Source organism: Anas acuta, chromosome 2 (genome assembly GCF_963932015.1).
Source record: "Anas acuta chromosome 2, bAnaAcu1.1, whole genome shotgun sequence".
In the NCBI taxonomy this organism is placed as follows: domain Eukaryota; kingdom Metazoa; phylum Chordata; class Aves; order Anseriformes; family Anatidae; genus Anas; species Anas acuta.
Genome location: NC_088980.1, coordinates 36,979,003 through 37,002,371, shown reverse-complemented (window position 1 = coordinate 37,002,371; position 23,369 = coordinate 36,979,003). Strand labels below are relative to the sequence as shown.

General features: G+C 40.6%; 1 protein-coding gene across 2 annotated transcripts in view; it reads left to right on the top strand.

Annotated features, from left to right (window-relative positions):
• The window catches only part of ANKRD28 (ankyrin repeat domain 28), a 116,116-nt gene that overhangs the window by 26,780 nt on the left and 65,967 nt on the right, over positions 1-23,369 (top strand). Inside the window, exons 1-2 of one of the 2 annotated variants that reach the window (XM_068674289.1) lie at positions 11,916-13,357; positions 14,449-14,532. In XM_068674289.1, coding sequence (XP_068530390.1) covers positions 13,241-13,357; positions 14,449-14,532 — 201 coding nt within the window. In that variant the 5' untranslated portion in view covers positions 11,916-13,240. Of the gene's footprint in view, positions 1-11,915; positions 13,358-14,448; positions 14,533-23,369 lie in introns of those variants that run through there. The other variant, XM_068674290.1, reaches the window with a different exon arrangement.

Genomic DNA, 23,369 nt, shown 5'->3' with positions numbered 1-23,369 from the left:
AGTGTGCCTCCAAGAAGAAACATGGGAAATCAACGCTTCATTCCGAAAAAAGTGAGTCAGTGGCCTTTGTTTTTCAGGGCCTGAAATCACACAGAAGAGAAGGTGACAGTGGCTGCTAAAGACTCAAAATGTGTTTATCTATGTGACTGAAATGCTGTGTATTTCTAATCACGTGTGTGTTTTTTAGTGTAGCTTACAAATGTAGTTTATGAATTCAGTAGTGTTATCTGTTGATTGTCACACAGTCTGAGGAGGCTGGTTGCAGTAGAAGAGGATTTTGGGGGAAGACTTTGCACAACCTGGCACATATGATGTAAATAATTAGGAATATTCTAAAATACATTCTTAACTTTTTGTTACTAAACAGGTATCTAATGCATTCATAAAACTCTATTTACATTTTATAGAAACCTGTTTTTTCATAGTGCTTTTATAAAATGAGAGTTGTCTTGTCAAAAGTAGTAGAAAATGACTGGATACTAGATGTTCTGTAGCCTTAGTTCTGCAAATACTTGAAGAGACACTTTCCATTTTCATGTATGCATGTTTGCTGAATATAATTTGGTTATCCGTTGATTCTAAGATAGCTAAATTTATGGATTTTAGAGGCAAGGTTATAGAAGCTTATTTTCTTCATGGTTTAAATAAATAATACAGAATTCGTAAGTATTATGTATCATTGTGTTTTGGCATAATCTTTCTGATTCTGTATTAAAAGTGTTCCCTTACGAAGCATTTTGTTAGCTCTTTGGAACGCCAAGATGTACTTCTCAAGTTCTCCTCTTGGTGTCATCTTAATTGAACAGATGACTGATTGAAGCCAGCATTGGAACAAATCTTGGAACAAATCATTCCAATTTTAGAAGATCTCAAGTTTAACTTCTAATTCATGTATGGATGATTATGTGAAGTTGTAATGTAACTACCTTTTTCTGCATTCCAATGTCTGATATAATAAGTACATAAACTAATTCTACCAGCTGTGGATTCTGCATGCATAATTGGTGTGTGTGTGTTTTGGAAAAAAAACTAAAATTCTGTAGCCTGCTCTTCTGTATGCTTTATAAATGTTGTTAGCACTATGCAGGCAATCTGATTAGCATAATTGTGAAATTTCTGCAAAAATGCGAAGTATCTTCTTTTCAAAGAAACAAACACATTAGCAGTGGTTTATATACTGATGCATAGGAGTAAAACTCAAGTTCTTCCCCTAGGCTTTCATATAATTGGAAAGAATTTTGAGAGTGATACACGTGGTTGTAATACATGTCTAAATTTGGAAAAGTTCAGGTTTCAGGAAAGTTGCTCTGTGGTATTTGAAGGAAGATACAAGGATTGAAGCAGTTCTGATCGGTTGCTGTTGATGAAGGGAGCTCTGCTGATGGGTGAGGTTTTGCAAAGCAATTGAATCACTTTCTATCACAGTGAGCAGTTTGAATGCTCCCACTGCTTCTCTGTGTCAGCTGTCATCCCCTGATGAGCTGGCTCAACTAATTTATCACCAAGAAAATAAAAACAGAGGTGCTTAGATCACACGAATGCCTGTGCTGGCACAGGAAGGGGATGTGAATGAGCAAGGATCATGCAGGGAAGAGGGGAGTGAAGAATATCTCTGGTGGCCAGCAGTTAAAATCAGACTCAGCCACTTCCTCAAACCTCACTTTAAAAAATAGAAAAAGAAATACAATTTTCTGGGGTGTTAAAACTTTAATTAGTGTTCTAAATTAGTATTTTGCTATATTTTATGAAACTATTCACTATGGGAATGCTTAGGCTGTTTAAGGAAAGTGCTCTTTATATCTTCCCTTCCAAGTTACTGAATTAAAAAAAGCCAACAGAAGTAACTTCTAAGAATAAATGTCACTTTGCTGCTGCTATCCTGGGGTGATGTTTAGCAGCCCCCCTGGAAGCGACAACCCCAGTGAGCATTGTGGAGAAGACTTTGCGAGGTTTGAAGCAGCTGAGTAAGAAGTTTTTTGGCTATTGCTGTATAGCCTTGCTGTAAACCCGTGCTGAGTTTTGGGAAAAGCCATCCATTTTGGCAGCTGTCGAAGGTTCAGACAACCGCTCTCATCCCGTAGTAGTGTGTGTGTGAATATGTGGACTTTATCCAGCTGTGTTTTCCAGAATGGTTCCAGTTGCCAGAAAGGAGCTCCTTGGACATGAGGGAAGCGTAAGGGATTCCTGAATATTTCTAGGAAAAATACCACAGACAGCAAACCCTGATATGTGAGGCAGCTGTTGGTCCACACTGTCCTGAAGGGAATCTGAAGAATTCATATACAGTGATGCCCAGTGTTTGCATCCTGAACAGAGAGAAAATAAAAGCCCTGATATCCATAGCAACCAGAATTCATTTTTCTCATTTGTATATAGTATTTAGAGTTCCTGGTATGTATGGAAACGAAAAACAAACATTCCAGATGTGAGCAAGTGAGCTGGACTGTGGTTTCTGTGGTCACAGCCTCTCTATTCATATCTGCTGGAATTTACATATTCAAAGTATTGCACTGGCACGAATGTTACATGCATTGTAGTATTACACTAGTTAAATATCTATCATTTTGTTTCAACTCTTATAACTCTTCTGCAAGAGAGAATCTGATTTGAAATGAACTGTAGAAAACCTTTTAAAGAAAATTTATCCATGTGTTCAGTATTCTCTCCTCCAAAACCCCGTCTTGAAAAAAAATAAGCAGAAAACCCATCCACTAACAGTATTCTTCCATGGGTGGGGCAGGGAGGGGGAGTCTGGATCAGAGGAAGACTGTATCGTCACATGACTAATGAGTAGGACAATCTGAACAGAAACTTTTAAAGGCAACAATTCTTTTTTGTTCTTAAATTTACGAATTTTGGAGCCGCATAGTATCTCAGTCTCTTCCTCTCCCCGCTATTACTGACTTCAAAACCTTCCTATTAGGGTAGTTTCAGCAATGACCAAAATTGAAAACAGTTGTTTTGAAGGAGTATATTCTGCTGTCCTGTTGTCATTGACAAAGAAAATCAAAGAGCTATGCTTCGAATGTTAGAAACCATGCAGTCTTCCAAGAAATGTTTGCTGCCATCACTCTGTCATTCTAAATAAAATGTTGCCTCTTGGTAATCACAGAATTTCTAGGTTGGAAGAGACCTCAAGATCATCGAGTCCAACCTCTGACCTAACAGTAACAGTCCCCACTAAACCATATCCCTAAGCTCTACATCTAAACGTCTTTTAAAGACTTCCAGGGATGGTGACTCCACCACCTCCCTGGGCAGCCTGTTCCAGTGTCTAACAACCCTTTCACTAAAGAAGTAATGCTTCTTAATTCTTTTATTTACGTCAGGTTTATGCTTCTGAGTGAACAATAGGCAGACCTTGAAGCTAATTTTGACTTTTCTTTCCAAAGATGGCCAGACTTGGGAAATGTTGGGTGGCATTGCTTTCATGCAAAGCATCCTCTTCCTGGTGCCCTTCTTGTGTGGGGAAGAAAGCAGTCTGCATTACATAGTTGCTCCTACCCATTTTTAGTTTCTTTTTTTTCCTTCTCAGTCCAACCCATGCTACTTCCCCTCATGGTCACTGAATCACTGGAGGCCCAATGAGTGCTGTATAGCCCTTACTCGGATGTATTTCTGTGCTCTTTTCTTAGCTTTTCACAGGCTATTCCTCACTCTTAGCTGGCTATGTCTTCTTGTTCCCGGGACTGGATTAATGTTTTGGCCATACTGGCTGCTGAAACCATGCAACCGTGCAAGTCCAAGCAAAACATAGGCCAAGATAAAACCCTACTAAGACAAGACAGGTAACAGGCTTGCTGTAATAACATTTCCAAGACGATTTTTGGAAATACAGCTAAAATCTAACTTAAAAAGGTTTGGGACCAAACAATACCCAACGAGTTCTGAGGCCTCGTGGCTGTTTGGTGTGAAACATGTAAAATTTAAGGCCTATTTCTAGTACAGAAGCACTGTTGTCAATTGTCAGGTGGTGGCCTTTCTAAATTTGGCCTACAGAGGTATTATTGACTGACCAAACTTCATGAGTTTAATGTTGTTTTGTTTGTGGTGTCTTGCGGGGGATGGGGTCACCCTTCTCCCTTTTATTCTCGCTTTGATAGTTGAATAGTTCTGTGGAAAGTGAATCCATCTTGTTTGTTTGCCTGAGTAGTCAACAGCTTATTTTCTCGAGTAGTCAACAGCAATTTGCTACTTGGAAAAGGGAGCTGATTCTGGAAAGGTCCGAAGCTGACATGAGTCATCACTGAGAGTTTTAAATAGTTGAATGTGATGTTTGTTTCCACCCTTCCACAACTCAAAATGGTATGAATCATTTTTTTTAGTGTTTCCCAGATAATAGTCTGGACGGAAGCAGTATGCATTTCTGACTCAACTGCTTAAATGTTAGTGGTGTCCTCCCAACTGCTGCTGGTTTTGGCCTGGTGGGAAATCCATAGGAATTTCGGACAAACGTATGAAAGCAAACATTGTGTCACCATGACAACTTAACCACGGGGATTCATGTGGTTGGTGACATAAAACTGTGAAAGCCCTCTGCTGACTGGCATGATGGATTTGACTTTCTTGCCTGAATTCTGTAAGTGGCGTGAGATAAAAATTCAGGGATGAGAATCACTTTCTCAGACCTCTGGATGTTATCCCAGAACATCAGGATTTGTTACCTGTTATATTTTTGTATAGCTACCTGCTACTATTCTGGCCTGCAGAAATGAAAAAAAAATGAACCCAAATCTCTTCCATAATTTCATATGCTCACAGCCAGATTTAGGTCTCCCTGTTCTTTCTATGTGAATTGGAAGACAGCTCAGAAGCAATAGATACTTTAGTGTATGAACAGAAATGGTGATGAGAAAACTTAGTTGGCCAATTAATTTTACAGGGGGAAGCAAAGGGAAAAGGAAGGGATTAGCAAATCTGCATTAAAGTAAAATAAAGTTCAGTATTGAAAAGAAAAAGTTTGATTTGAGTTTATTGTGCCAAGCTCTCACACACGCTGCAGTGAAATTTTTTAGATATCACCTCTTTGATTCTGTCACAGCCTCTGCTTTAACTGGCCACCAGTCACAGGCAGCAGAGGAGCTCATTTCTAGAAATCCACCTGTCCAACATCTGCTTCTTCAGAAACACAGCTGGATTGCCATGCAGCAGGGGTTTATTTTATTATAAACATTATCATAAAGTTTATTCCAGGTTTCTTGGCTACAGCGTGGGTGTTACAGCTTTGGATCTCAACACCAGCACTGTCCAGTGCTGAACTGGGGTGGCTCCCATGCTGCTACCTTTACTTTAAGAGTGTTTCCAGCCTTTGAAAGAAACAAGGTTAAATAAAAAGCAAGGTGAGGATAAAGGTTACTCTTTTCTAGCACATACAGCTAAATGAGTCTCAGTAGGAAAGCTGGCTGGCCTTACAGACCAAATGTGATGTGCTCGTCATCTTATGTGGGAGGGAAATATGCAAGGTAAAAAAAAAAAAAAAAAAAAAGGATGCTGTGCCACACTTAGAGAAAACCCTGTGGACATCTACTGATATTCAAGGATGCAGCCTCGGAGAGGCCTGTGATGATCTTGTACATTGCACCTGTCCTTGAAGCCCAGACTGTATACCGTGTTTGCAAGCCTCAGGAGAAAGGAAAGGAGACCTATTGTGTGGTAAAAATAAGGCAATGTTATGTTGACCTCTTGTGACATCATTCGAGTTTTTGTAATAAATTGAGCTTGATTCTCTTTTTTTTTTTTTCTGCTTCAGTTGTATTGCAGGAACAAATTTTCAAAGGGGAAATCCATCAAATCAGCTTTTCTTATGCTCCTCTTCAGAGCGTGACTGTAGATGAGGAGAGAAGCAGATCAAAGAGGATGTACTAATTCTTGTGCATGCGCCCAAAGGGAATTCTCTTAGTTGTTTTACCAGCTGCCCTAATATGATTTAGTAGGATCATGTTTTAGTTTATTTATAAGTGCGTGTGCATGTTGACGCGAATGCTCTCACAGCAGTGTGGTTGGTGATACAAACCTTAAGCTTCGGGATTCTGCGGTCGTTCGTTTGCTCTGGACAAACTCCCTTTATCCATTTCTTCTCCTAGGGAGGATTCAATAGCGTCCCTTCCCGCAGCATCGGGCTGTCGGTGCCAGCTGTGACAGCGGGTTGCTGTCTTGTGAAGCCTCTGGTTGGGGTTTTTGGTTGCGTTCCTGCCTGGGGTCACCTCCCAGCAACCAGCAGGGATCTGCCGGGAGGGAATGGGCGACGTGTGGGAGAGCAAACAGGGGCTGCTGAGGCCCAGCCTTTGATTTCTGTTTTGTTTCCTTGCCCTCCGCTGTTGGAGCTGGTGTGCGCAGCACAAGTTGCTGCCTTCAGTAATTATTCCTGGCAGTGTGCTCTGGTTATTATTGTAAAATATAATTGATGCCGTTTCCAGCGCCAGAACGCAAAACAGGGTGTGGACGTGGTCTGAATTGGAAGGAACTGAAGGGGCCAGAAGTACTCCTACTGTCCAGTGACTTCCCTGCTCTGCTGACAGGTGAAAATACCTGTGACTGGTCTGGGGACCTTGCTTTTCATGCTACGAAAACGTTTTAGAAAGGCAGTCATACTTGCCAAAAGAGCTTCCATGTCTAATAATTGTGGTTTTGTGTGGGTTTAACAAACACTGAGGTGTTTTGCCTACTTCTCCCTTTGACTGAGCTGATGTTTTTGAGAGAGCCTTCTCCGCTTTCCATCAGAAGCCATCTGCTGTCACTTACCTTCTCCCCAAAAGAAAAGGGTCTTTAAAACCACCCTCCCCCCTCCCCAAACCCACAGCAGCACACTGCCTAAAGTACAGCTTTGCCTTTCTTCATGGGTACAGGCCTAACTGTCCGCAGCAACACATAGACCCAGGCGCATCTTTTTGCAGACCACCTTCCCTGAAACAGCAGTTGTTTTGACTCCTAATTAATTTTATACGAAGCCGTTTCCACTGTCAGACTTCTCTGGAGGTTATTTCAGACAGCTGTGGAGTGTCGGAGCCGCCCTCACAGAGCTGCTGCTCTGAAGGCAGATCCAGCCCCTGGGTCAGTAGGAGCCACAGGTTTGTGTGAGGTACCTCGAGAGCCTGAAGTCAGGCTGTGGAGGCCTTTTATTTTGGGAACTGCTGGTTAATGTAGGAACAGCGGGCTGGTTTTGGTTACAGGGCTGTATGCTATGCTCTAAAGAGCACAGAGAAATAGCCCTGCCAGTGAAGTAAAATCTGGCCTTAATAAAAAGTGAAGTATCTTGGGTGGCATCCTAGCTAGAAATCAGGAGGGAAGATGCTGTTTCTTCAGATGTCTTTAAAGAAATACGACTCTTGTATTTGCCTTGCTTCTCTGTTTTCTTTTTTTCCTTTTTTTTTTTTTTTTTCTCCCATCTGTTTTAGGAATGTCTGTGCTCAGTTCTCATTGTTTTTCTGATTGAGGCAGCTTGCTAGACTCCATATTTTGGGTATCAGTAATACGGATTTTAATTTTACAATCACTGTAGTGGCTGTAGGGTGCTATAGATCTGCTGAGAGTTTCTTCTACCAGCATATTGTTCAGATGTGTAAAATATATAAGACGTCTTAAAACAGAAAATCAGTAAATACATTTTTAACACTTAAGATACTTTATTGCTCTCTGATCAGATATTTAGGAAGTGTTTTACAAAGTTTGCATTTCTTAAACATACAAACTCAGTTTAAATCTCAAGCACAAACATGCATTTTACATGAGTAGTTTTTCACAAATCCTGTTCCAAAAGAGAGAACTTAGAATGAATGCCAGATTTTTTTTCTGTGTCAGATTTCTTTTTTTTAAATGACTATTCAGTTACTGGGTATTATTAACTAGAAACTTTTATGTAGTCATGTATTTTCTCTGAATTAAAGTAGTTCTGTAGATCGATTCAGGCTATGTACTTTCATGAGAGAATGAAGACCTGCCTACAGCATCTGGGAGGTGCAAGCAAAGCTAAATTAGTTGTCTTGGGAAGCAGAAATGTGGTGTCTAGAGGTTAAAACTAGTCTCCTTTTCTGCATCCCAGCTGTGCATATGATCTGGAATAAATGGGACAAGATTGAGAGGAAAGGTGGTAATTTATTGTTGCCTTGGACCATTCTCTTTCCTGACTCCACCTCATTCCCTCAGGAGCAGGGAGGAAACAGCAGAGTTTCAGACGAGTGACTCACAAGGCTGCTTGAAGTATTGCAGCTTTATATTCATGGTGATGCTGAACACTCATCTCTGCTTATACGTGGGGAACACTTTAGTAAATCCTGTAGTTAAATTATTCAAAAAACTGCTTATCTTTTGTTTGTGCACCATGCTTGTGCACAGACAGCTGTACAAGTAGTATGAGTGATCTTTGTCTTCTGAGGAGACCCGTAGCTTATGTCTTAGACTTGCAGAGCTGATACAGATTGTTTAAAAATAAAATAAAAGCCTTATTTGGTTTAAAAATTTTCATATTTACTGGAACCAGGCAGAACAATTTCCGTCCTTTCCTAGATCATTAATTATACAAAATACAAAGTGAAACCAGTTGGATTAATCACACCCCAGAGGGAAAAAAAAAAAAACTTGATAAATGCTGGTAGTCGAGAGAGAAATCTCTGTTTAGGTGGGCTTATTGAGACTGAATGTTCTTCACTGAGGTTTTCAGTGTCATCCACAGCGCTGCTGTACAGTCCTCTGCTCATCAATTCCTAGAGAAAAGGGTAGATCTATAGAAAAGGTTACTATTTTTAGCTGCTTCCAAGTTCATGTTTTGTTTCTGCCTGGTGCAGATGTGGCTGCTGTCATCTATTTTTTAGTCTGCAGGCTGCATTTTTGCGTCGTGTTTTCTTTATATCCACCCGTGAAGGCCTCTTGGAACTTGATTTTCTTAAAGACAAATTATTTGACCATGACAACTTTTTCGAATTTGCCAAACGTCAATATATTTTACTCCTTAAAATTTTAGAGTTGAGTATGGAGATTTTATGTTGCTAACAATTAGATATCACAGACACTGTCAAATCGCCCAAGTCCCAGTAGAAATGTGTTTTTTCTTTTAAGATTAGTCTATATTCAACTCTTCTTTCCTTCTACTCATTTAATAAGCTTTCTTATATGAAATCTAATCTAGAAACTTTCGAGGGCTTTGGAGAAGATGGATGTTGATGACCCACTGAACTTTAGTTATTTAAAGTTTTATTAGGATTAACTGAGAATTATATTTTAAGAAATGCATTATTCTTTATTCATACCTTTGTGAGGTTCTGTTATGATTCCTAGGTCAGTTTAGGGAGAGGACTTTTAAATTAATCCTCTTGAATTCACCCTGCCTTCATTCTCTGTTACTATTATCTCTTCTCCATCTCTGAAAATTATTAGTTTCTATATAATCCACTGAAAACCTAAAACTTTGCTTTGGTTTCTTTCAGTAGAATTGTGACCTCAAGCTTTTGACTCTTAAAATAGCTGCTACTAGCTGTTAGGTAGCATTAAAAACTCGTATTTCGCAAACCAGAGGATACCTTGGGTATGTTTTGAACCTGGAGGAAGAGATGGGTAGAGGTGGTGTTTCCATTGAGCTGAAGGCATTGCTCCCAATTGCTGGGGGTGGGAGGGGTGAGGATTGGTTTTATTAAGCATCCTCCAAGCCCTAGTTCACTGTAAGCAAACGTTAAATGTTTCTAGAGGTGAATTGTCCTTTGGGTATGAAAGTAATTGCACACACACATTTGTAGTGTTGAGTGGGTTTTTTGTCTGCTTACTTCCACGGTTTATAATGCCATCAGGATCAATATAGTATTGATTCGGTTGTGCTGCTTCTCTTCCTAGTGCCAGCTGTGATGCATTGGCTTTTAGCTCTTTGACCGTCGGAATGTCACCATTCAGAAACGCGTTGTGTTGTGCAAGACATAACACATTAACTTGCTTGGGGAAATAGTTGGTTTTATTTCAATTACAGGTAAGATTTCTGGAATAATTACCAGAGTAAATGAAAACGTTCTTGACTCTTCTGAGTTTTCATAATACAGTAAGTGCGAAGTCCAGTACTTTTTATGTTAACTCTTGAATTTCTAACCAATATATTTTAAAGTTCACTTTGGAGTGTTAATTGCCAAGGTCAAAACCAGACCACTTTCAGATAAATGGAACTGAATTGTGTGTTATCTCCTATCTAGCAACCTGTCTAGTTGTGTAGTGGTAATTCCAAAGGAAAAGCGTGGAACTCAGGTTTTGTTTGCTACACAAACCTTTCAGCTCTGGGAAAGGGTTCATTTTCACTTAACACAGAGGTGTAGCAGGAATACCATTACCTAACAAATGCATGCTTGCGTATATAGTATGAAAATCAAGTTTGCATTTCGTAAGTGTACTTTGCTTGTAGACTTAAAGTATGATTTTTATTTTTTTTTCCCAAAGGAATTTTTACTTACGCAAGTAAACTGCAGTGTCTGCTCCCTAGGGCATTTTTCACAAAAGGCAAAATATCCTCTAGGCTATTCTCCTCCGTGTTCCTTAGCAGACGGCGGGGTGTTGCAATAGATGAGCCTGGAGGATATTCTAGTTTTTATTTAAACGATTTTTGCTGTGGCCAAGGAGAACATGAATGTTCATATGTATTCATATGACTCTGTGCTATTTATTCTTAATAATTTTTTTTGAAATGCTACAACAAAGCAGTGCAGTGTACCAACCATTGCTTTTTGTGATTAAAACCAGAAGTATGAAATTGCAAAATGACCAGACCCCGTGTAATGAACAGAATACATTTATAAAGTTGAGTGTTACTCATATGCTGTAAATGAGAACATTTGGGAAACTTGAATCTTAGCTGAAATTTCATAGTGAATCAGAAACGTGAGCTATATTCTGCCACGCCAACCATCCTGAGCTCAAGGAGCCCTAGACCAGGTAACTCCTGTGCACCTGTAAAAACCTTCATCTGTGTGAAGCTGTCAGCAGGTGGGTCCTAAGCAATTTATTCTGTTGCAGCAAAGCTGTTGTAGGCATTATTTTAAAAGAGTGGTGACATGAGCTCTTCCTTCCCGTGGCCCCCAAAGATGGGAATTCACCGCGTCTCTTAATACCCAACCCACTTAATGCACCATTTCAACCTGCCATTCTCTCTGCCTGGATTAATATGGAAGATATGAGAAGGAATGGCTGCTTGAGGAGCTGTGAAGTTCAACTTGTTCTCTCTGCTGACAAATGGAGATGGGAGCAGCCCTGGAAAGATGCTGGCAGTGCCTCCACCTAGCGCGGCACCAACCAAAGCCCTCCTCTGTTCTCCAGCACCGAAGCTTATCCAGCGACTCTGGCAGCAGCCATTTACATAATACACCCACAAACCAGCACTGCTTCAGCAGATTCAAGCTGAAATATTTATTTAGCAACTTGCAGGGCTTCATTATATCCTGATTATACCTGAGCTATATTTTTCAGGGACAGGGCATGTTTGTCTGTGCTCATTGCAGAAAGCTGTGGGTTTGGTCATTAAGGGCTGGCTTTTAGCAGTCACCTGATTGTGTTAAGAGAGGTTTTATTTTCATTTCATCTTCAGAGGGATTTTTGGGGGGAGCTCCTCGTCTTCAAGGAGTTAAGCAAGGGCTGTGGTGCTGCTCTGTCCGGTGCCATATGAAAGCAGTTAAAAGCTGGAATTGTTTACTGCCGAAATCCTTGTTAGTCAGCAGGGCACTAACACCAGATTTCTTTGCGGCTTTTAGTGGAAAACATTAAACAGGCGCTCTTGCTTCAGTTACAGAAATTTTACGTTTTCAGCTCAGTTAGTCACAGAGCTGGCAAAAGCGTAACTGCAAAGACTGCCCCCAAAAAGGGCGCCTTTTTCCTTTTTTTTTTTTTTTTTTTGTGTGCCAGAGGAAGTTGCACTGCGAGCAGCAGCTCGGCTGTGTGAGTGTGACATGTGAGCATTACGAGGCATTTCAGCCTGCGAGCCTGCAGTCGGTGCTCAGTTGGAGCGCCGCCGCCGTGGCTGCGCGTCGTGCTCCGCTCGGACGGGCAGGCTTGTATAAGCTGATCATATAATTCAGCCTGTCAGGGGAAAATAAAAAAAAAAAAACAAGCAACTGATAAGCAGAACCTTTAACCGAAGAGGAAAATCAGGTTGGCACAGTGACAGCTGTTCGAATAAAGAAGTTGGCTCGGAGAAGATGCACGGAGCCTGATTTTTTTTTCCTTTTTTTTTTTTTTTATTTCCTCCGTTCAATCTGAATGAAGACTATCACGGGAACTGCGTTCACGTGGTGAGCAAAAGAACCACTCGAGTGATGAGCTGCTTTTTGCAGCAGGAGTCTCGGGCAGCAGTTTGAGCTCCTGCGTGCGGTGGCTGGGTCGTTCTGCTGAAGCCTCCTTCCTCGTCCTGACGCCTGCCCTGATGGAGGAGCCACGGCTGCTGCCTGGCGCAGGAAAGACGAACGCTCCTCATCGCTGGTGGCGCTGAGGGAGTAAAAACTGTGTTCGTGTTCCTGTCATCTGGGGAGCCTGGCTTAAACCGGCGACATTATCCGAGGAGTTGCATTGTCCCCGGGCTCTGACTCATCGCATGTAAATGTACCGCAGCCTCGCCGTTCATTGCAGATATTTCCATCGCACGGGGAAGAATTATTCCCCTCTCTCCGCCTCCTGAGCAACTGCTGGGAAGCAGATGTCCTTTTGGGACGGGCTCTTTTCGCCGCCGAGGGATGGAGCCGTAGAAGCGCAGCAGGGTCAGAGCCCGCGTGTGTTTTGGGGCAGTGGAGAGCCCGCTGCTGCTGGCCTGGCGGTGCAGGACGGGCTGTAGCCGCGGCCGTCTCCGCCGGGGCGATTGTTCCCTGCTGGTGCTCGGCACAGCGGGGTCGTGGCTCCCGTGACAATGCCAGCCCTGTGTGGGTAGAGGCGTGCGGCTACAGCGGGGCTGTCACGGGGGCAGAGCTGTCAGACGCGAGCGGCCTGGACCGAGGGGTATTGGCACCAGCTGTTCCGCAGCCCCTCCGTTGCGGTTTCGATGTTTCGCGGCGTTTTACTGAGGAGGAGAACTTCCCGAACGACTCAGGGGGGGTTCAGCCTGAAAAAATGAAGCGTGGGGGGGGATTGCCATGTCCTTTTTTAATCGGCCGTGCACCAGCGAGTCGGTGAGTGCGTGTGAGGCAGGTGAGAGCCCCCCCGATGCGCTCCGTGGTGTGACACCTGCAGCCTGCTCCCAGAAACACAGTCGCTGGCGTTTTTTTGTTGGCTTTTGCTTCCCCAAACGGATCGAATGAGTCGGGTCTGTATTGTTGTTTTGGAGGAGGAGGAAGATGATGCTCCCACGTTTATTTCCAAATTGCCTCAGGAAAATATATCTTTGCGTCCATCGCCCTCTGGAAACGTGCTGGTAAGGCGTGTTGTCTCTTGGCATATTTCTCCTTTATAATGCTCTTGCAAACACCAGGGGAAACTTTCATAAGGTTAATGCGAGCTTGCACGATGTTGAAACGAGATGAGGCAGTAACGCTGACTACAGTAAAGAGGGAAAAAGTTGAACCTTCATTGTAGAAAATATTTGCAGGGGCTCACTGTTTTGCGTGTAACTTTATTTATGGTGCAGCAATAACAGATCTCGACGCTTGCAGAGCAGCAGAGGATTTTTAGAGGGCTTGGTGAATGTGTTTCCCTCGCTCCACTCCTCGTTCCTCTGTGGTACATTTATGCCCTACCACTTTAGAAACTGATGTAAGGATTATATTGCAATTATATGCTGTGCTTATTTTGAGAAGTGATACAGTGTACAATGTACATTGAGCAACAGCAGTTATAAGCTAAAACAGAAAAATAGCATAAGCCTTAATCTAAATGTAATTGTTAGATTCAAGCTATCACTTATGCAAAATGGTCAGTGCTGTGGGGACTGGGCTTTTATTTCTTTAAATTATTTTGTTAAGTGACTGCCTAAAATCTTGCTGGCATATCTCAGCAGCTTTCCTTACTTACTAAGAAGTCCTGCTATATTTAGTAATAGATGCGTGTGAGTGTGAATTTGTTGCCATACTTATCTGATGCACTTTGCTTTCTCACTCCTTCTAAACAGGTGAAAAATTTCTAGTAAGTTTAGTCACTTGCTATTGCAAAAAGAGGGTTGTTTACTTATATTGTGTGGAATTCATGGTATGTAATGACAGCCCCAATTTTATTATGAGGGGTTCTATTTTCAACTGTTATAAGCTAGTCTTTTTTTAAAAAAAAAAATATTTTATATATGTTTCATTGGTTATTGCAGTGACTTAGAGTGTGTTTGTGTGTCTGAGCTTTTCAAAGTTTGATGTTCTTTCAATTCTAAATATTGCCTCTGGTTTCTTGATTTCACTGCCTGGAATGTTTGATTTTTGTCCTCATCTTGTGTTTGTGGTCTGTATCAGAACACCATACATGTATTGCTAAAAACTGGAATGGAGTTATGTTCTTAAGATATGTTTTTCTTCATTTCAGCCACCATTGGTTCAAGCTATATTTAATGGAGATCCTGATGAAGTTCGAGCACTAATATTTAAGAAAGAAGATGTTAATTTTCAGGTAAAACCAAACTCCATTAGCTTTGAATACAGTCTAATTTTGTTTTAGATACAGCTTTCTGCTCTACTAATCACTTTAAAACTTTGCTAATTCAAGAGCTGTAAATTCTAGAGCTTTTATGTAATAGCCAAAAATAAGGCCTATAGGTACACTTAATGCACTTAATCCTTAAAGAGGAGCGGAGAAATTTGTATTCTTTTAGCTTTCTAGATGTATGTTCTTACTAAAGACTTAATTCTATATTTCTTTCAAATGTTAGTTCTGCAGTTTGTAGTTCTGAAGTTTGTATATACAGTTTAATCAGGGCTTTTTAGAAAGTAAGACTAGTTACGGGTGATGTAGAGTTTGATTCTTTTTCCATGAAATAGAGCCTAGTGTATATTAGACAATTAAAGAAAATAGTTTGGAGCTTCCAAAGGTAGGCCTAAGAATGGATTTTAGAGAGGGAAGCCTAGTGATTGTATTGACCTGTAAAATAAGAAATATTGCTTATGTGTCCTGTTTGTGGTGCTGTGAACCCAGGCATTGCAGACTTTTAAAAATTGTACTGAAGATAAATTGAGTTTGTTCCAACTTGGGTGAAATTCAAGGATCTGAACAGCATGCGGTTACTGTATTTACTTTCTATTAAAATCCTCATATGCATCTCTGACATTATGCAAGATAATGTTGCATAAGCTTTTTATATCTATTAGGAATTGTTTTGATTATTAAGGCAGACTGACATTAGCCATTTAAGGTGTAGCACTACAGCAATGTGGGCAGTTGTTTCTCCTCCAACTGCATCAGAACAAGAGGGATACTGAAAAGCTAAGGCTAACATCTAGATGCTACTTAGTGGCCAGTGTGAGACCGCGATCATTGTTTAACTTTTGTCCTTAACATATGTAGAGCCGAAAGCAAATATTTAGTTAGGCATGTGTATTTTGACATTTCAAAGCCTTCTGTGGAATTTGTATCTGACCAGTGCCAGCTGCAGCATTTGGGAGTCCTGCCATTGTCTCGTGGAGCTTGAGTAGGGCCCTGTAAAGAAACTTGCTGTCAAAGTGGAAGTTTTGTTTGATAAGGTTCTGGTTTCCCCCTTCTCCTTTTTCATTAGTTTTGCGTGTTCTTCATCAAAACTCTGTGATGGAGTACATATTATCAAATGCCATCATCTGTTCAGTCATGAGAGCGCTTGTTCTGTATGTATGTCTTCCCTGTCTCTTCATATGGACTCCGGTCATGTCGTTGGCATGTTCATTTTTAAGAACCCGTTAGTCTGTATTATATCATTTATATTTCTCTTTGTACAAGTTGGGTTTAACAATCACAGATGTAGTGCCTGTAAACAAAGCAAGGGCTGTATCTTTCTGCTTTTTTAATTATTTATTACAGAAGCCTTTGCTAGATTTCAGTATACACACACTAGTGGTTTTGTTTAGTTTTTGTTCTGTCTCAACATTTGTCAAACAGGCATTGTCTGTCCATAAATGAAATAAGTAGATGTGCTTAAATAGCAAAGCAAGTTATTGTTTCATGCTTCATCATAAGGGTTACTTTAGACTGCCAGGTAACTATAGTGAGGAAAAATACTGTAAATAGAATATTCAGTACTCTGTTTGTTTGGTTTTTACATGTGTATGAGTGCTAATTCTTGCTAACTCCTTGCTTATAGACCGATATAGACCATGTGTATAGACCCGTTATAGACCAAGTGGATACTTATAGACCCTGTATAGACCATGTACATATCTTAAGACTAGTGCCACCCAAGGAGTATTTAGAATGTATCCAGAACAAATATGCTATTTTTTTCCACAGCCCCCTTCCTCAACATAGGCAGATGCTTATCACACATGACCACTCCTTTCTAACATGGAAGTAGTCCTTGTCCTACTGCAGTATTTACTGCAAAATTCACATACGTCCCTTAAAACACTCCTTGTCAGGACTGCCCGAGCATAAAAATCCTCCCAGTCATTCGGTAGAAATGAAGTAAACTGCCCAGTGAACTTTGTGCATTTGCATGTGTGGTGTTTTTCTTGGGTTTTGCATTTGGTTTACGTACTTGACTGGAGGCAATGTGTTCCTGCGTGGTCTAGATCCAAGTTTTTCCCCTGAGTTGTGTGTTAGGAATTGGTGTGGACAGAAGGAAGGGGAAAAAGTGAAGAAAACCAAGTGGCTATGTATGCTTCCTAATAAAGAGAAGGATCGTGATAGACTGTTGTGGACTCTCTTAGAACCCGGGTATGTGTTGGATTTTTTTCCACTTAGCTATCCAAGTGCTTTGGTACAGTTGTTTGAATTCCAGAGCTGTTCCCTCCAATGCCTCTGCAGTCTTTTCCCCTCCCAATACCAGCTAATTATTTTGCAGTTTGTCTGCTAATAGCTAGGATTCCTTCCTCCCTTCCACTCAGCGGTGGCTTGGGTTATGTAACTGGAGACCGAGTTCAGCAAATAAGTTGTGCCCAGAAGCGAGCTGAAGACAGAGCTGCTCAAGGGCTCTGTTGTGGCAGGGAAAGGTGTTGGTGTCTTGATAAAATATATATTTTTTTCCTTTCTGTTATCATCCAGCTTCATTTTCCTTTTTTACTTTTGCCATATATCATCTTTAACATTAATGACAATTGGCTTAATGCTCTGTTAGGTGGGTCTGTGTGTTTGGCTTCCTAAAGCAAGGCTGTGGTTTGCTCCTATGGTGTTGCCTACACACCAGGCTCAGGTTGGGCTGCATTAGAGCATTATTCCTAACGCAGCTGATGCCTTGTCCCATAGGGTTATATTTAGGAAGAATCTGAGACGGGTGGCCTTTCATAGCACGAGTTCCCGTGTGCCAATGCTAAGATGATGTACTTATAGCAACCTTTTGCAGGAAGAAAAGACAGCTTTTTCAGGAAGAAGGTTGTTCTCTGTTCGTGTCACGGTTACCAGCTCTCTTGAGTCAGTCTGAGTCTAGATTTAGAAAGTATGTATTGTATTCAACCCTGCAGCTGTAGTGTTTTGGGAAGAAAGAGCAAATTGAGTGTGTTCTTTACCTGCTTAAACTGTGGTTCAAAAAAGCTTGCCTTCTTGGTGTGTACAACTTTTTTTAGACAAAACTCATCTGTGGGAAGTTTGATCAATGATATTTTTGGAAGGTGCAATCTCTGAGGCTCCAATTATGGGAAAAATGGAGGAAAAGGGATTGCTTTTCCCTCCCCTTCCCTAAGAGCACTGGAGAAGCTGTGGCTGCTTGTTTCATGAATCAGGCTTAAGTCACTCACATCACATATGTCGAGCCTGATAGAGTTTCTGTTATCCATATTGTGAGAGAGAGAAAGAGCACACACACACACACACATATATCTATACTTATTACTGTTTCTCCCTGGTGCCATCCTGAGCTTTTGAGACTTGGCAGGAAGGAGAATGTTGTGTGATAACTGATCCGGTTAGTGTCAGTAAGAACTCTTTATTAGTTCATGGAGAGCATCAACATTTCCTGCTCTTGCTGATTAGAATAGCGTGGATACTTTGAATTTTGTCCACTTTTCAGCAGTTGATTCTAGCTAACTAAATTATTTCAGCATTGCCTTTTATCAGTCAGGACTTGGCTTTTTTTTTTTTTTTTAAATTTGGAAGTCCATCACTGTCGGTAAACTTGTACAACTTCATTTGTAACCCAAACCTTTTATGATGTATGATGAGGTTCATGGATAATGAAAATGGAATAATTCATCTCAGCTATCTGTTACCAGTATGATTTTGTTAAGGGAATAGCAGCTCACTCTCAAAGGCTGTACATCTTACTATTGAAATGATTGTTCCAAATCAGAACAGTTTTTCCTCCTTCTCCTAGACCTATCAGGATAGGATTTCCCACTATGAAAAGCGATCCTTCAGGTAACCCTATATTCAGGCTTTATAACCCAATTGCACTTGATCTTAGCTGAGGGAATAAACATCTGATCCTCTCTGGAAGCAGGGTCAGTGTGCCCCTTGCTCTTTTCACGCTGAAGCCAAGCAAGTGCTGCATTTGGAGGAATCCCAGAATCACACAGATGTCTCTCGATTTTCAGGAGTGCTCCCTGCTCCTATTTAAAATAGTGATTGACACATGTGATTAGTGACTTAAACATGAAACACCTGTGTCTTGCTGCTCAATATGCTTTGTGAGATTATAATAGATTTAAGCCATGAAGCTGATTTCTGTGTGAGCTGTTGTTTTTTTCCCAACAGAAGATGTAAGACTGGAAAATGAAATCCCATGTGCTGTACTGAGGACTGTAGCAATCAGGGTATCCAGGTGCTTTCTGTTCTACATGGTTGGCCATCTAGCACAGCTCTGAATTTAATGGCACTTTTCTACAGCAAGTAACTAAAAAATGTATAAATTAAAGCTACTATTTTGGAAAATGCCAACAACAACAATGAAAAAAAACAACAACAAAGACATACAACTAAGCAGTTTCCCCCCCCCCCAATGTATTACATAGCAATAAAGCATTGGCCATAAATCCCAAGTTTTGTTCCTGGGGCTGGCAAAGCAATTGATCCAGCAGCACCACCACCATGCCAGGTAGGAAGAGGAGAGCCAAGTGTTAAGTGAGAGCTAAGTGGATCTGCCTTCGTTATTCAGAGCTGCAGGGCTGCTGCGTGGACAGAGCTGCGGTACAGGTGTGGGCTCCATTCCCAGCCCTGCCAAGTGTGGGTTTGCATAACTTCTCGTTGGTGTTATTTGCATTTCAGGAAAATGTTGCTGAGTTTCCCCCTAGGGTAAGATATGACGACTTCCTTGATTTCCTCTTTGGTTTTGGTTTTTAATTTATTTTACCCTGCATGTCATTGCATATGCTGACGGAGAAAGAAAATTGTCTCGTTAGTCTGGTTGCAAGGGTAGTACTGCTCACGCAGCATTAGGCACCAGGAGAATTAGAGGTTGCTGAAAATATCGGTTACCTGAGCAATTTTGGAATAAATAATGAAAATTAAAGCACAATTTAAAAAAAAAAAAAAAGATACTTTGACATGATGCTGGTGTTGGTCAAAGTCCTAAAGGAGGTTAAATAGAAAAAATAGGTAATGGTTTCCTGGTTTTCATCTTCATACTGATCTCATGGGCTAGATTTTGGAGTAACTATTTCTTCTCTGGGCTTATCGGTGTGGTGTAGAAGAGGGAAGCCTGAATTGGCTAGCTGAAGCATGGAACATACTATGAAATTCAGTGGAATTTGGTGTTCTGATCATGCAGATAAATTATATACTGATTTTGGATCTAAAAATTTTTTTGTGGGAAACGAAACTACTTTACACTGTAATTCAGCAATTATTTTGAAGTACCTCTGAATGTATAGAACCCTACATAGGCCTTGCTTAAAATCAGATAAACAAAATGTCATAATATGTAACGAGGTAAAAGTAATCTTTAGGAATTTTTAATGTTTTTTATGTTTCTGTTCATTATCTTTCTGTAGCCATTTATTTTACCAAAGTAAATGAATAATAAGCGGATTTTTTCTGGTTTTTAAAAAAAGCATGCATGCAGCTACAGTTGTAAATTTTAATTTGACACCTCTATACCTCTTAATCTCTTTTGGCATTAATTGCTTTGCATAAATTCTTTCAGTTATCCCTTTTGTTCTCAGTACCTTTTGTAACCTAAGTCCCATTAGGGTAAGAATTTGCCATTTAGACATCTGGAAGACATTGCTCAGAGCAGGTTAGCACATGGCACCCTGCAAACAGTGGCAGTTCCTCTGCAATACCGTGTTTCTTGCTTGGGGGTGTCTGGGAAGCCATCAGGAGGCTGTGGAAATGGGTCCGAAAGCAGTGGGGAGCACTGACTGCTTTGCACAGAAATTTGCATGGGTCAGATAAAAGCAGTAGGGAGACAGGTGTGTGCAATCCCTGCTCCTTTCCAGTTCAGGGATCCTCTGGGCATTGATCAGAATAAAGTTTTGTCATATTTGTGATGTTTTGTTGCTTGCATGCTTGCAGTTCAATCATTTTTTCAGGCCAATTCATCCTGTAGCTGCTGTTGTTACAAGGTAAAAGCTTCTGGCACTCAGAATAAAGCCACCATGGGGCCTTCCTATCTAAACTGATGAGAAGAAATAGTAAAACCTAGCATAAATGTAGCAAAGGCTAAGCAGGAATGGTGCACCATTTTTGACTCTTCAAGCAGTGTTTTTGAAGAGATGAGAGAGTATGCCTTTACTAACCAGCCTATTTGTCTCAAGCGTGCATCAGACGCAGTGCTGGAACTGTTTTGTCAAATTCATGCACGCGATGTAGACTGTTTGCATGAAGGGCTTTTTTGCTGGCAGCTGCGGTTGGCAACAAAAACTTGCACTAACGTATTTGGTGCTGTGAGGCAGCATCTCATTGTATTCCCTGGCAGCACAGACTGTGCAGGCAGCTCTCTGACTTCTGGTTTGCTGACTTGAATGTCAGGGAAGAATTAACAAAGCATCGAGGAAAAAAAAATAACATGTTTTGAAGAACGCTTTTTTTTTTTTTTTTTTTCTTGAGTTCCTATCTTAATAGTTCAGAGTATGAACTTGCTCTTTCTTTATGGAATGGAAAAATCCCAGATATTATGGATATTTGTGAGTTCTCATCACTTAACAATATGATGAGAATGTATAACGAGTTATAACTGAGTTGGCAGTAGTTATTTTAATTAATTTTCATCCTTTGAATTGTTTAGCAGTGACTGGATGCAAGTTTTCATAGAAATAAAAGTATATTGAAATGTATATTGAAAAGACAGACGTGTGTTTGTATATGTATACATCCATATACGTTATACAAGTTATATATAAAATATGTGTGTACAACAACAAGTAGTTTTTCTAGTGGCACTAAACATACAGTGAACTGAGAGTGAGAGCAGGCCTTTGAAATCCCTGTAGAAGGTCAGAGAGGAAATGTTTCTGTGTAAGCAAATACTAATAATGAAAATTGAAACAAAGTAATACTAATGAGGAAAAATCCTCCAATTAAAACATGCAATTTAGAAACATCGAGCTTAATTCAGCACAGCAATTCTTGCCTCACTGTCTCTATTCAGAGCCCAATATCAGATGCTGTAGCAGAGAATCTGAAAAATCTTGTATTGGGCAAACGTGGGCCACTGAGACCTTGCAGAGAGCAGCAGGTGAAGTCAGGATTGGAATAAATCATAAAACAAATAGAGTATGCCTTGAGACACTTCCACGGCTAACTGTTCATTGAGTGATTTTTGTTACCCATCTTACCAACAGAAGATACAGCTATCGTCTTCAGAAAAGATTTCTAATGAGAATTGAGAGAGCTTTTCCAATTAGTTGGAGGCATTTTAAGCAGTTGATGGCTGTATTTAATTTGGGATGTTTTTACTTTGCAAGGGGTATATGCAAACATATTTTTCTTATACTACTTTCTACCATATGTATAATCTCAGAGATTCATGGTAGCACTCATCTTCTCAATCTTGTTTGCCCTTGGACTTCCAATAAAATACAGCCATAAAACAAGAGCAAGATGTGTTTCTCCATAAACTTTAGCTTGGACTCCCCTCCAGAGTGCATTTCAATGTGCCGTAGTGCCTTCTGATGCTAGATAGTCTCTGCAATAAACTTTCTTAATGTTTCCACCACAAACAGGAACCCTCATTTCCTGTGTGACCAGCCTGATGAGTCATGAGACTCCTGCTTTATGAAGCATTCACTTAATTGAAATTTCCTTACATACGAAGAAATGGTAGGAAAATTCTGTGAAGAATCCTCTTTATTGAGAGTGTCTGTGGTCCTTTGCAGACAGGAGCAGGTTCTGCCTGCTCGGAGGTGGCAGGCATGCATCAGTACGTAACGTGGCCCTGAAGTAGTTCCCTTGCAAGAAGATCTCAGGTTTGTCTCTTAGAATGGCATTATGAGCACAGGTAAATGGGAGAGATTTTTTAATTAAAAAAATACAGAGCTAGTTTATGACATTTCTTGCCACTGAACATGGCAGAGTTCAGTGAGTTGTTTTTTTTTTAAGGGAGTAGATAGAGTTTAGCACTACCATGTGGGAATATTCGGGGGTTATTTTAGTAAAGAGTTAAGTTTTTCATAACAAGAATATTCATGTGAAGGGTCTGAAGGGGATAAGAAGAAACTTTGCTACAGGGAAGCTTTCCCTATAGGAAAGTTTCTTCTACTTCTTAAAGGAACTGCTAAGAAGCTCTTTGTTTCATGGATTTGAAGCATGCTCTAGAGACCTAATTCTTCTAAGTGTTGTGGAAACTTGTGGCAAGTTGTGTCTGTATCCTGCTAAGAGTATCCACCAGCTGCTCAAAGATTTAACTTTGCAATATAGTAGTTATTTACTGTTACTTAACTTTATTACAGTTGTAGGTTTCCTGTTCGTTAGTGTGGAATGTTTTTCAGGCCTGTCATCTGTAATGAATAATCAGATCGCTTATTTCCTTTCAGTGTGGCTTAGAGAGTGAATCATGTTTTTCAGCCTCAATATAAAGTGCGTCCACATGGTGTTGAGTTCCTCTTCTGCAGAAACGGATTTACAATGTTTATAATAAAAACCTGCCTAATTAGGCATCTTCCTTCAGAATCAGAACCCTTGAGGACAGAACCTCGCAAGTCCAAAGAGAAATAAACCTTTGCTTTATGTTGGCAGCGCTGTTTTTAGTCTATGCAAATGAGATTTTCAAAAGAATTGAATTATCACTTTTATTGGAGGAATATAAACAAACCTCCAGCAGAGTTACAGGATGATCTGGCTAACGCCAACAGATCGCTGCTTGGCATGGTGTGTTCTGTGGATGGTAGCTCTCAAAAGGTACCGCTGCATAGGTTAGGACTTCTTAACTTAAAAATATGTTTATAAATAAGAAT